At 41.9% G+C, this 13939-nt stretch overlaps 1 protein-coding gene across 1 annotated transcript; it reads left to right on the forward strand.

The window, feature by feature from the left end:
* Positions 1 to 733: 733 nt before the first annotated feature.
* Positions 734 to 13054, forward strand: CARD6 (caspase recruitment domain family member 6). Its single transcript, XM_029216796.1, is given in 7 exon segments — positions 734 to 737; positions 4279 to 4445; positions 4631 to 4889; positions 6881 to 6965; positions 6967 to 7460; positions 8854 to 8892; positions 12642 to 13054. Coding segments are annotated over 7 exon segments (1461 nt in total).
* The last annotated feature ends 885 nt before the right edge of the window (positions 13055 to 13939 follow it).

Here is a 13939-nt window from a genome sequence, read left to right on the forward strand (position 1 = left end):
AGATTGGGACTCGAACCAGCCAAAACCCAGAATGGGACTTGAACCCGCGGTGTTTTAACTGAGATCATACACCTGGTCTCAGGATTTAGACCCACGGTTTTTTCTTGATGTCTCATCACAGAAAGAATCCAGTGAGAGACAAAGTGATAGGTAAGAAGTTGATTTATTTAGAGAGAAACACACTCCACAGAGTGTGAGCCATATCAGAAGGCGAGAAAGGCACCAGGGTATGGGGTTGTCAGGTTTTTTAGGGGTGGGTAATTTCATAGGCTAATGAGTAGGAGGAGTATTCCAGCTATTTGGGGGAAGGGGTGGGGATTTCTAGGAATTGGGCCTACTGTTTTTTAAATAAATGTATGTATTTATTTTTGGCTGCTTTGGTGGTTGCCGCGTGCGGGCTTTCTCTAGTTGCGGCGAGCGGGGGCTACTCTTCGTTGCGGTGCGCGGGCTTCTCACTGCGGTGGCTTCTCTTGTGGAGCACAGGCTCTAGGTGCGCGGGCTTCAGTAGTTGCAGCACACGCGCTGAGTAGTTGTGGCTCACGGGCTCTAGAGCGCAGGCTCAGTAGTTGTGGCGCACGGGGTTAGTTGCTCCGCGGCATGTGAATCTTCCCGGACCAGGACTCAGACCTGTGTCTTCTGCATTGGCAGGCAGATTCTTAACCACTGTGCCACCAGGGAAGCCCAGGCCTACTTTTTGACCTTTATGGTTGGCCTTGGAACTCTCATGGCGCCTATGGGTGTGTCATTTAGCTTGCAATTGTGTTACAATGAGCATATACTGAGACTCAAGGTCTAGTGGAATTAGTCTAGTCTACCATCTTGGACCTATTTGGTTCTAATTAGTTCATGTCATGTCCTCGGGCTATGTCATTCTTTTAAAGGTTTTGCCCTGCCCCCTTCCTGTTCACTGCCATTTGCATTCAAAGTGTGTGCAATGCAGATTTCCTGTTACCAAGGAACTGAATTTAAACTTCCTCCCCTAAATTTACATTTTACTGTGAAATATGCAACTTCAAATAAACACTTTTCTTCCCATCAGCTTTGAGATCTCCTGGAGCAAGTTCTTGTGGGAGAGGAGGGTATTTAGGGGGAGCAGTGGGGAGGAGATGGGGTTTGAGAAGCTGGTTATTAGAATACCTTACCAACCAAGTTGAATTAAAAAAAAAAGATTGGCAAACCTACTAACATTGCCAATCAAATTGTTAGTATTAGGTGGGATACATCTCTTGAAACCCATACCTTTGTGACACATTTTAAAACTCTCAACCTAAAGTTAATTTTTAATGTCATATATGGATTCTCATATTCTTTTTCAACCTTAGGGACACCAGAATTTAATGAATCATTTTCCTTTGTTATGCTCAGCATTGGTCCATGCATGGTCTGCTTTCACTTACACGTTTAACCATTTACCTTTAATAATTTAATAAACACCTATAAACTCATTCCCAGATGATATCCTATGTCTAACTCCATGATTTCCCTGTCCTCCAATCCCATCCCATCCCTAGCCTCCCCTAACCAAGGTAGCCATCCTTCTGAAGTTCATTTCCGTACTTCTCATTTTATATAATTATACCGATTCCATGTGTATTCCTAAAATGTGTGTGTATGTGTCTGTATTTACATTATTTTGAGCTTTTCAAAAAGGGTGTCATGCAACATGTAATATTTGGGGACTTAAAATTTCCCCTTAATATTGTTATGATTTATTTATGTATACTGTGGGTCACTGAAGTTCATTCTTTTTCAATGCTGTATATTACATTATGTGAGATACCACAGTTTACTCATCCAGTCCTGTTGATAGTTATTTAGTTTGTTTTCAGGTTCTTGTGAACTATAACTGAAAATAAAAACCAACTAGTTTAAAAAAAAATTAAAGTCAGCTAACAAGACAAAAAATGTAAACTATTAAAATAAATAGAAATATTTAAAGTAGAGGGTATTAATACCACTGTAATCATTTCACCAGAGATAACCAGTGTTACAATTGGAGTATCTCTTTCCTGGCTGTCTTCTTTTAAATATAATGTATATGTATATACACATATTGTATACATACACTATACACATATTAACTTTTAAAAAATGGGATCTATAACTTGCCGTTTTCCACAATGTATCATGGATATCACTACTTGTCAATATGTGTAGATTTACGTCATCCTTTTTTTTTTTTTTTGTGGTATATGGGATGAGGGCAGATGGTTTTGTAGCTTTTGTACTTTATTTTATTTATTTATCTATTTAAAGTCTTTATTGAGTTTGTTAAAATACTGCTTCTCTTTTATGTTTTGGGTTTTTGGCCGTGAGGCATGTGGGGTCTTAGCTCCCTGACCAGGGATCGAACTCGCACCCCCTGCATTGGAAGGCAAAGTCTTAACCTCTTAACCACTGGACCGCCAGGGAAATCCCTACTTCATCACTTTTAACTTCATTTTGGTATTGCATTGGAACTGAGCAGAACTCTGCACCCCACTCCCACCCCACCCCAAGCACAAAGGCTCCTTCATGTCTCCTGCCTCTTGTTTATAGAAAAGCTGAAGTCTCCCAGGCCTCCCTGAGTTGCAAAACAGCAAGCTCAAGCCATTAATGATTAGGACAATAGAGTCACAGACTCAGTGTCTGATGCACATTCCTGAGTTGTTTTACAGATACTATAACTGCCACCAGAGGGGAAAAGCTAATTGCATGATGACTAGATTGTAGCCATGACATAAGCTGCTCTAACTTGAGCAGTACTGAATCTATGGCTAGTACAATTCCAAGAACTGGCCTTAAGAGAATGGGATTAACACTATTGCTCATAATAATCTATATCTTGGTGGGCATCAAAATAATTGTAGCTTGTTCTGCCTGCATATGTAAGTGGGCAACTAAAATTGTCAGCAAAGAGATGCTGCAAACCCATGCTGACATCTTCCACTCTTAAGAATACGGTGCCCTTTGTCAGAATGAAGAAGTTACAGAAGACAGACCTTTGCCCATGATCCCGTAGAAATGGAATGATGTTCTGACAAGTGGGGATTTGTAAGCAGCTTTTGGCAGGAGAAAGCTTTTTGCAGGAAAGACCTTTCTGCAGGAGGCCCCTTTTGCCTTGTCACTAACCTGAAACCAGGCACCCCCATGCTCTACTCATCTCCAACCCTAGCATGCCTTTCAAATCCTGATCACACAATAAGTTGCCTAATCTGTTGGTTCTTTCTATAGATCAAAGAAGTTGAAATGAAGAATAAGTAATTAACAGATGACCAGATCTCTTCCCTAGCTTCCCCTTCAGTAATCTTGCAAACAAACTGTGTGAACAAGATAGCATCTAAAGAAAAATCACAGGAAGTTGACAAGCCTGCATACAAGTCTGCACACAGTGGGGGATGGCGACTCCCACCCCCTATCTCAATGATTAACTGAGATTACTTCCCTTTTTCCCTATAAAAACTTTCATGGCCAAGCATAAGTTTCAGAGGTGGTTTTTGAGGACACTGAGTCCACCATCTCCCCAGATTGCCAGCATTCTGATTAAAAGCAACTTTGCTAACAACATTTCTCTCTCTCTCTCTCTCTCTCTCTCTCTCTCTCTCTCTCTCTCTCTCGTATTTTTTTTTAACCTTTATTTATTTATTTATTTTTGGCTGTGTTGGGTCTTCATTGGTGCGCACGGGCTTTCTCTAGTTGCAGTGAGCAGGGGCTACTTTTCGTTGCAGTGCACGGGCTTCTCATTGCGGTGGCTTCTCTTGTTGTGGAGCATGGGATCTAGGCGCACAGGCTTCAGCAGTTGTGGCATGTGGGCTCAGTAGTTGTGGCTCGTGGGCTCTAGAGCGCAGGCTCAGTAGTTGTGGCACACGGGCGTGTGGTATCTTCCCGGACCAGGGATCGAACCTGTGTCTCCTGCATTGGCAGGCAGATTCTTAACCACTGTGCAGCCAGGGAAGTCCCTCAAGTATTGATTTTTTGAGTGGTGAACAGCCAGGCCTGATTAGGTAACACCACTGTTGATGTATCAACATTTGTTCCATAAACCCCCAATTTGTGGATATTTGAGTTATTTTCAATTTTCTGCTATTATAAAAATGTTGTAATGCAGATTCTTGCACATACATCTTTGGGCATTTGTCTGATCATTTCCATAAGATAATTTCCTATTCAGTGCAGTGGGATTGCTGCACTGAATGGTATGAATTTTGATTTTTATCTGTCACATTTATTTATTTATTGCTGCATATTGACTGATTTCTCTCCAAAACGGTTAATCAATTCACATTCTTATTATCGCAGATAGAGCCCAGAGTAGAGAATACCTAGTCCAATCTGAAGTTCAAGAGAGGCTTCTCAGAGGAGTTGACTCCGAGGAGTTCTCAGGGGCTAAGTCATATGAAACTGAGTCAAGTCGTCAAAAAACGATAATCTACGGGGAGCCAGGGTCCGTGGGGGCTGAGGACTGGGTTCCCCCTCCGCTTTGGCTTGTTTCTGTCCACCCTGTCCAACACTAGGCATCATTGACATAGTTAATCTTTGCCAAATAGAATTACTCTTTGCCTTAAAAAAAACAAAACAAAAATAAAAAAACTCCCCCAAAACTTGTATTTATGCATTGGAACTATTTCATAGTTCATTTCCTACTCTGCAGAGAACAGGAACATTGGCTACTGGGAGTGTTCCCTCAGAAATCATAGAAAAAGAATGAAGAAAGTTACTTGAACTCCTCCAGCAAGATCCTGATTGTATCTTAGATACATTAACCTCTCAGAGGCTAATTTCTGAGGAAGAGTATGAAATTCTGGAGAATATTACAGATCCCATGAAGAAAAGTTGGAAGCTATTAATTTTGGTACAGAAAAAGGGAGAAGTGAGCGGTCAGCTTTTTGTCAACTGTTTACTTAGTACTTTTTAAAATATTTATTTATTTATTTATTTTTGGCTGTGTTGGGTCTTCGTTTCTGTGCGAGGGCTTTCTCTAGTTGCGGCAAGTGGGGGCCACTCTTCATTGCGGTGCGCGGGCCTCTCACTATCGCAGCCTCTCTTGTTGCGGAGCACAGGCTCCAGATGCGCAGGCTCAGTAGTTGTGGCTCACGGGCTCTTCCCAGACCAGGGCTCGAACCCGTGTCCCCTGCATTGGCAGGCAGATTCTCAACCACTGCGCCACCAGGGAAGCCCTACTTAGTACTTTTTCAGAGTCAGCTACCATTTGGGACTTAAATCACTTAAATCACAGTAAGTTAAATTTCTACACTTTCTTGGGCTGAGAGGGAGGAGGCAGATTTCCTGAAAAAAAGAAAATTTTTACCTTTTATTTTCATTTGTCATTCTCCTGGAGATAATTTTCACTGAAATATGATAAAAGGGAAAAGTGTCCAAGATTTAAAATGCAGGGAATGATGTATCTTATTGTTTTAGGGGATTTATAATTTTTTGTTCAAACTCAATCCAAAAGCTGCAATTTTTTTTTTAAATATTTATTTATTTTATTTGGTTGTACTGGGTCTTAGTTGTGGCAGGTGGGCTCCTTAGTTGTGGCATGCTAACTCTTAGGTGCAGCATGAATGTGGGATCTAGTTCCCTGACCAGGGATCAAACCTGGGCCCCCTGCATTGGGAGCATGGAGTCTTACATGCTGCACCACCAGGGAATGTCCCCAAAACTTGCACTTGTTTTAGTGGTAGTATAAACTTATTATTCTGGCAGTGACATTCTGAAATACTCATAGTTGGAAAGAGACTACTGTTAGTGACACATCAGGATTTCCTTATGAAGTAAGTGAATTCATGGGTATTAACAACCTCAAGACCAAAAGCTGCATCTTTCACTTAGTATAGCCTTTTTGAAAATATAGGAAAAATAATTTTTAACACACATATGTAGTAGATTAGCAACTTCATTTTTTTTTTTTAATTTATTTTTGGCTGCGTTGGGTCTTCGTTGCTGCGTATGGGTTTTCTCTAGTTGCGTCGAGCGGGGGTTATTCTTCATTGCGGTGCATGGGCTTCTCACTGCAGTGGCTTCTCTTGTTGAGGAGCACAGGCTCTATACGTGCGGGCTTCAGTAGTTGTGGCTCGCAGGCTCTAGAGCGCAGGCTCAGTAGTTGTGGCGCACGGACTTAGTTGCTCTGCAGCATGTGGGATCTTCCCGGACCAGGGATCAAACCTGTGTCCCCTGTGTTAGCAGGCGGATTCTTACCACTGCACCACCAGGAAAGTCCACAACTTCGTTTCCTCTGTGAGAAGAATGCCAGCAGAACTTTAGTTTTCTGGAGCAAATCAAATTCTAATTTTTCAATGTTCAAAGATAATTAGTGGCAAATGAGGGCACACTTCTTCCAGAATGAATTGTTTAGCAGTTTTGTAAATTACTACCAGAGACAGGTGTAACTCCTTTTCTAAAAAATAGTGAAGATTATTTTAAGAGATGTTAGAGAGGCAGAGGCTCAGATAAAAAGATTAATGTTTATGGTCTCTAATGTAGTACAGGACCCGTATGCTTAGAGAAATAGGTCTTGTTATTTCCAGGACTTATTCCAAATCAGAGCTATTTGCTTCTTGATTAGAAATTATTAGGATCAGATTTCATTAGCAATGGCCTTATGTAGTCTGAGCTGGTTTGGGGTCACAGTAAATCCACAAGTAAACACAGGATTCAAGTTTTCTATTTCACTTATTTACCCTTTGAGTTTGCTGTGAAAGACTCGAACTTTTGAGCAAGGCAGGAGTGTGATCTGATATTTTTCAGTGGGAGGAAGTTCTGACAGTTGAGTCGTTGCCGTTTATGTAGGAGGTGGTAGGTATTCCTGTTATACAGTGAAATAAAGGAGATGATGCTTTGAGGTCATGGAAAGTCAATTTATTATATAACATCTGTTAATTTCAAAAAAAGAAAATAAAAATCCCCCAACCTTTCCTATTCTTTCCAGAACTTTTAAAACATGATTATATAGAGCCACCGCAACCTGTGGGGGTAAGCAGGGAAGGTATTTTTTATTCCTGGAGAGAAAGAGCCTGAGAATCCTGAGATCACCATGTCCTTCAAAGAGAAAGAACACTTGGATTTGGAAACCTCTGAGTCTTTCACGGACAAGAAGGCTGGTTATCGGGAAACTGCTTGGTCCTCAAGGGAAAATGAGAAGGAATACAGCACACCAAAATTCACATCTCTGCAATTGGTTGAGAATGTTGAATGTGAGTTTCCAGCAACTATTGAGTATTTACAGGATGAACAGAGATATGAGGAGCCAGATGATTCTTTACACTTAGGAAAAGAGGACTATCTAGAATCTGTTGGGTACTCGGAAGATGCAGACACCCCCGTGGAAGAGGATGCTTATGATGACCCGGAGTGCGTTATCTATGACAGCAAAGAGGACTCTTTGTATTCTGAAACCATGGAGTTCTCTGATGAAGAACAGAATTATGAAGATTCAGAAACTGGCATGTCATTGGAGGAGGAAGAGGAGAAAAGTATGGAAGGTATGGGAATGATGTGTATATAGTTACTTAGGCAACAACTTATTTTCAGGTTGCCATGACATAATGGGGAGAGGGGCTGAGGAAAGGCACCAGATGGCAGCAGAAAAGCAGCTACACAAAAATTTCTTGGACCTCTCTAACTTGGAATTTCCTCAGAGGTGAGTGTTGACGGGGAGGAAAACCCAGGACCTAGGAACAGCGGACAGTATAACCTAAAGTAAATATTGACTATCAACTTAAAGGTTTCTGCAGTCACCTCCATCATACATATAACCACTAATTTTAGCTGTTACCTTCTGTTCCTCAGATTAAGCCTTTTTAATCATTTTAGCTCCTTTGTGACCAATGGAATATGGGGGTTATGAACCTGACTATTGAAGTGGGCACAGGAGAGGAATTTGTGATAAATGGATAAAATCCCAAAATAAAGCTTGTCTTGATCCAGTCCAAATATTGCCATTTTGATGAGGAAGTCTTGAATATTTCTCAATGAAAATTCAAAATATGAGAAATGCTTAATTTGGAGAGATATTGTCTGGGAAAATAAACATCACCAAGTTCTGAGTACAGAAGGGGAAGGTAACTACCAACTCACATTCAGTCCAAACCCTGGGAATTCATAATCCAGTTATGGGTCAGAAAAGAGTAATTTCCTCCTTAGCACACCTTGACATAGTTACTAGGGCTGCTGTAACAAAATAGCACCACAAACTTGGTAGCTTAAACAATAACAATTGAAACGTATTGTCCTACAGTTTGGAGGCTGGAAGTCTGAAATCAAGGTGTCTCTAGGGTTGGTTCCTTTGGAAAGCTGTAAAGAAGAATCTGTTCCTAGCTTCTGGTAGTTTTCTGGAAATCTCTGGGCTTCTTTGGCTTGTAGAAGCATCCCCTCCACCCTCGCCCCCCTCACCCTACCCCCACAATCTGCGTTCATCTTCACATGGTTGTCTTCCTGGGTTCATGTCTCTATGTTCAAATTTCCCCTTTTTATAAGAATACCAGTCATATTAGGTTAGGGCTCACCATAATGACCTCATCTTAACTAATTACATCTACCATGTGACCCCATTTCCAAATACCATTACATTCTGAGGTACTGGGGCTTAGGATTTCAACATATGAATTTGAGGCGTACATAATTCAACCCATAACACAGCTCTTGTCCCACCCCTATACCTTCCCAATATATAGTTGCTTTTAGACCTCATTCTTAATTTTTTAAATATATTACAGTTGTTGCATAGGGTTGAATTAAGTAATTAGTCATTGCATACTACCCTCATTATTCTGCAAAAAGCCCCTTTTGTTCATCTATTTCATTTTTTTCTCTATTTCCCATTCACCTTCCTCCATAGGTAATTCTTTTTTATTTTTTCTTTTTTGCGGTACGCAGGCCTCTCACTGCTGTGGCCTCTCCCATTGTGGAGCACAGGCTCCGGACACGCAGGCTCAGCGGCCATGGCTCATGGGCCCAGCCGCTCCGCGGCACATGGGATCCTCCCGGACCGAGGCACGAACCGTGTCCCCTGCATCGGCAGGCGGACTCTCAACCACTGCGCCACCAGGGAAGCCCCCATAGGTAACATTCTAATATTATGTGTTTCTTGCATGATATTTTTTTTGTTTTGCATGATTTTTCTGTATCATTTATTTATCACAATAATAATATCTCAACATAGCATCTCAAAATTAGGGTCACTTAAAACCATAAGAGTGTATAATTGTTCATGTGTCTATAGTTGGCTGAGCAGTTCTTCTGGTCTTCGCTGGGTTTACTCCTATATCTGTGGTCAGCTGGCATAGGCTCATCTCTCATCTAGCAAGCTAGTCTGGACTTGTTCTCAGACTCCACGAGGCATATTCTTATGGTGAGGGAGAGTAGTCAGAGAGAGACAGAGAGAGAGAGTGGTGAAGGCATTTTTAGGCTTAGGCTCAGAACTATCACGCCATCTGTATGATAGGTTTCCTAGGGCTGCCACAATAAAGTACTACAAAATGGTGGCTTAGAACAATGGGAAATATATTGTTTCACAGATATGGAGGCCAGAAGACTGAAGCCGAGGTGTTGGTAGGGTCATACTCTCTCTGAAGACACTAGGGAAGCAGCTGTTCCAGCCCTCTCTCGCAGCTTCTGGTAGCCTGAGGTGTTCTTTGGCTTGTAGACCATCTTCTTGGTGCACGTCTCTGTTTTCAAATTTCCTCTTTTTATAAGGACACTGATCAAATTGCATTAGGGCCCACCCTAATGATCTCATTTTAGCTTGATGACCTCTGTAAAGACCTTATTCACAAGTAAGGCCACATTCTGAAGTACTGGGAGCAACATATCTTTTTGGGGGGGATACAATTCAACCCATAACGCATACATACAATTCTGCCACACCCTGTTGGCAAAAGCAAGTCACAAAGCTAATTCGAATTCAAGGGTTGGGGAAAAATAGACTCCACCTCTTGTGAAGTAGTATTGCAAAAAGTATGGATGCCAGAAAGCCATTAATTGGGGCTATTTTTGCAATCAATTTAACACCTTTAAGAAAATAGGTCAAGAAAAATCTCAGTGATAATGTAGTTGTGGCCTGCAATATAGATGGTTACCAATCCAATCTAGTTGACTGGAGGCATGTGGCTATCCTCTGTCTCTTTCCTCTGTAATATTTGTCTATGCAGCTGGGAACCGGAAAAAAAAAAAAATCCAAATGCATCTGAGTCAAAGGAGAAGGATCTTCACGCTTTTTGTCATGTTAAATTTTATGCCCCCTACGCCCATCATTGTGTCTCAAGTCAAAGTCTCAGGAAGACTTAAGGCGTTGCCTGTGTGCTCTGCAATGTATAAAGTCAACTTGTATATAGACTATATCAATCAACTCCCTTCCCTTCTAGCTTATACTAGTTGGGGTCAGTCGATGGTAGGAACCCATATATTTACCATTTCCTCTGCCCTTTCTTCTTCCTGAAGATCCAGGTTTTAATTTGATGTTATTTCCTGTTATCCTGAAGAATTTTATTTATTTTTTGTTTATTGAAACGTCTTTATTTTGCCTTCAATCCAGAATATTTTTGCTGTAATGAATTTCAGATTAGAGATTTTTTGCCTTCAGTGTTTTATGGATGTCATTCCTGTCATTTGGCTTGCATTGTTTCTGATGCTAAGTCTTGTCATTTTATCATTGCTCCCCCTTAAGTGTTGTGTTACTTTTCTTCTGGTTGATTTCAAAATTTTTTTCTTAAAATTTTTTTCTGCAGTTAACTCTGACATGCTTAGGTGTGCTTTTCTTTGTTTTCATCTTCTGTAGGGTTTGTGAATCTATAAATTTGGAATTTTTTTTCTCAGCTGTTATTTATCCAAATATTTTTCTGTCCCACTTGCTCCCTCCTCTCTTTTTGAGACTCCAAGTACATGTATGTTAGAGTTTCTGATATCTTTCCTGAGGTCCCTGAGGCTCCATTCATTTTTTTTTTTTAATTTTCTCTTTATTCTTTAGATTGGGTCATTTCTATTGCTATATCTTTAAGTACACTGAATTTTTCTTCTGTCATTTCCAATCTTCTTTTCAGTCCATCTACTGATTTTTGAAAAAATTCAGGTATGTCACTTTTAATTCTAGAATTTCAATTTTAAATGCTTTTTTTTCCCCTGAGAATTGCTATTTACTCATTCATTATGGGTTTATTTTATTGTACATTCTTGAAAATAGTTAAGAGAGCTGCTTTAAAATTCTTATATGCTAAATCCAACATCTGGGTCATCCTAGAGTGGGTCTCCATTGATCAAGTGTGCGTTACATTTCCTGTTTCTTCCTATGTCTCGTAACTTTGGATTTTGTCCTATGCATTGTGTATGATCAGTTATAGAGACTCTGGATTGTGAAATTCTCCAAAGTATCTTGGGTTTTTTTCATTGGTTTAGTTCTCAATTAACCTGACTGGGCTCAAATTCAAAACTCAGTCTCCTTTCAGTGGGTGGCAGCTAAAATCTCTGATCATTTTGTTTTGCCTCACATGGGCTATTTTCATGAATTTTTAATTTACGTAAATGGTATTGGGTTCTAGACATTATTGCTTCTTAATTTTTCATCAATCTCTATGCTTATTAGGTATATCCCTGTACTGCTCCACAGTAGCCTGTTATTACCTTGTCAACGTTGGGCATCCGGCTTGGGCTGTGTGAGTACTGATTTCTGTGCTGAGGAAGCAGAGGATGGTTGTCCAGAGGAAAAGCAGGGAGGGGATGGGCAAGAGCAGAAATTAAATGCTTTCTGCAACCCACCTTCTCAGTGCCTCCTCTGGGAATCCTTCATGCTGGCCTTAACTCCTCCCTCACCTTTTTATCCCAGCAAAAGGGAATTTTTGACTGGAGTAGGGAATTTGGAAATTAGAGAAACAGAAACCATTAATCCCCTTCACCGGGCTTCCCTGGTGGTGCGGTGGTTGAGAGTCCGCCTGCTGATTTAGGGGACATGGGTTCGTGCCCCGGTCCGGGAAGATCCCACATGCCGCGGAGCGGCTGGGCCCGTGAGCCATGGCCACTGAGCCTGTGTGTCCGGAGCCTGTGCTCTGCAACGGGAGAGGCCACAACAGTGAGAGGCCCGCGTAACGGAAAAAAAAAAAAAAAAGAACAATCCCCTTCATGTCCTTTGTGCCTCTATGCTGTATTCAGATAGCTCTTTGCAACGGGAAGTCATGTCAAACACGTATCAGTGCCAGTTTGCCCTTCCCTGCTACTGCCAGATGCAGAAAAGAACAAAAGCATTTTAATGCTGGGGGCCATTAAGGACATTGTGAAGGAGCAGTCAACGCAGTCTTCAGGAAGGCCTACAGGGGATACAGAAAATTTCTGACTCTCATGAAGATGCCTGTCATCTCTTTTGTGCGTCTAGGATACTGTAGCTTCTCCAAGTCCAGAATCCTCAACACACTGCTCAGCCCTGCCCACCTGAAATCACACAAAATCTTTCTCCATCAGGATTTGCCTGTTCTGGTGCTTCCCCAGCAGATCTCTGATGGCCTGGTTGAGGTAACATGCAGTTTTCCTGATAGTGATGGTCTAAAGGAAAACCCCAGTTTTTTTCCAGAAAGCTGTTGCTGTGGCCAACCTTCGTGGGGATCTAGAAAGTTTTTGGACACAGTTTGGTTTCTTGATGGAAGTTTTCTCAGCTGTGATTTTTTTCATTGACTGCCTAGGTGAGAAGGAATGGGGCTTGCTAATGTTTTTAGGAGAAGCTGCCACTGAAAGATGCTACTTTGTCCTCAGTCCACAGGCCAGGGGGAATGAGGAGGCTCAGATTTCCCAGAGGATCCTGAAGTTGAAGCCATCACAGCTGCTGTTTTGGGAGGAGGAGGAAGCTGGAGAGACAGGGAGGAACATGGAGGGTCTTCAAGCTGCCCTGAAAGAAGTGATGTCCTCTTCACTCAGATGTATGTCTGTGGAGGACATTGCACCCCTGGCCAGGGAGTTGGGGATACAGATAGACCATGAATTTGAGAACATGCAGGGCATTCAAGTTTCCCCTACTGAAAACTTGGCTGGAACAGCTGAAGATGAGGGACCACAAAGACACAGTCAGCCAAAAAACTCATCTGAAAGCCCCGCTTAGATGTCAGTAAGAGAGGCTGAGGCTAGATGTGAGATCAGCCCAAATCTTCAGAATTTCCATCTCACCCCAGTATTCATGCCTCTTCTGAAAAACTGCTGTCCTTTACCAACCAGAAATGGAGGTAATTTTAACCGTGTTTCTTTGACAGCCCCCTGGGTTATGGTCTCCCAGTTTTGGTTAGAGCAGAGGTCTCAGAGTTTCCATCCTTCACCCTTTCAGAATACAAGGGTCCATAATCCGGGTAAAGTTTTGGGATTCAATAATTCCAACCTCAGAGATTTTATTCAGGTGAAAGATTTATGAAATTTTCAAGAACTGCTCAGGGACGTCACATGGATAAAACTTTTGGAAGACCACCAAGACCCATTTCTCAGCATGTACAGGCCTGGTCTGAGAGACCACAGAAAATGGGAGCCCTTGAAAGATCTGGGGAAGTGGACTCCCAGGGAGGTCACCTCCGTTCCCCGGGTTCACAGCCAGCAAGAGCGGTTGGGAAGTCACAGCCTAGGCAAGTCTGTGCCTGGGGAACACGGCCAAATGAGGCAATTAGAAAATTCATGAGAACAAAATCCCATATTGAAAATCCTCACCATCAAGCATTTCAAGCAGCAGGAGCCATACAAAAACCCATAAGGACTGCCTCTCAGCAAGGAGCTAAGCTGAAGACACAAGGTGGGCCTTCAAATCCATCTTTCCAAATGGGGTTCAATCCTATGTCCAACAGCAAATTTTTGCTCAGCTCTCAGTTCAAATCCAATCAGCCCAAGTCGTGCCCGGCCAAGCAGTCCCAGCACAACCCTCTCAACCTGTGTTCTCTCAACCCAAACTCATTCAGACAAATCCACTCAGCACCAGCCCTCCAAGTCTCAGTCCTCCCAATCTAAG

Source organism: Monodon monoceros, unplaced genomic scaffold, assembly GCF_005190385.1.
Source record: "Monodon monoceros isolate NGI ecotype Baffin Bay Population unplaced genomic scaffold, NGI_Narwhal_1 Super_Scaffold_12, whole genome shotgun sequence".
NCBI classification, from domain to species: domain Eukaryota; kingdom Metazoa; phylum Chordata; class Mammalia; order Artiodactyla; family Monodontidae; genus Monodon; species Monodon monoceros.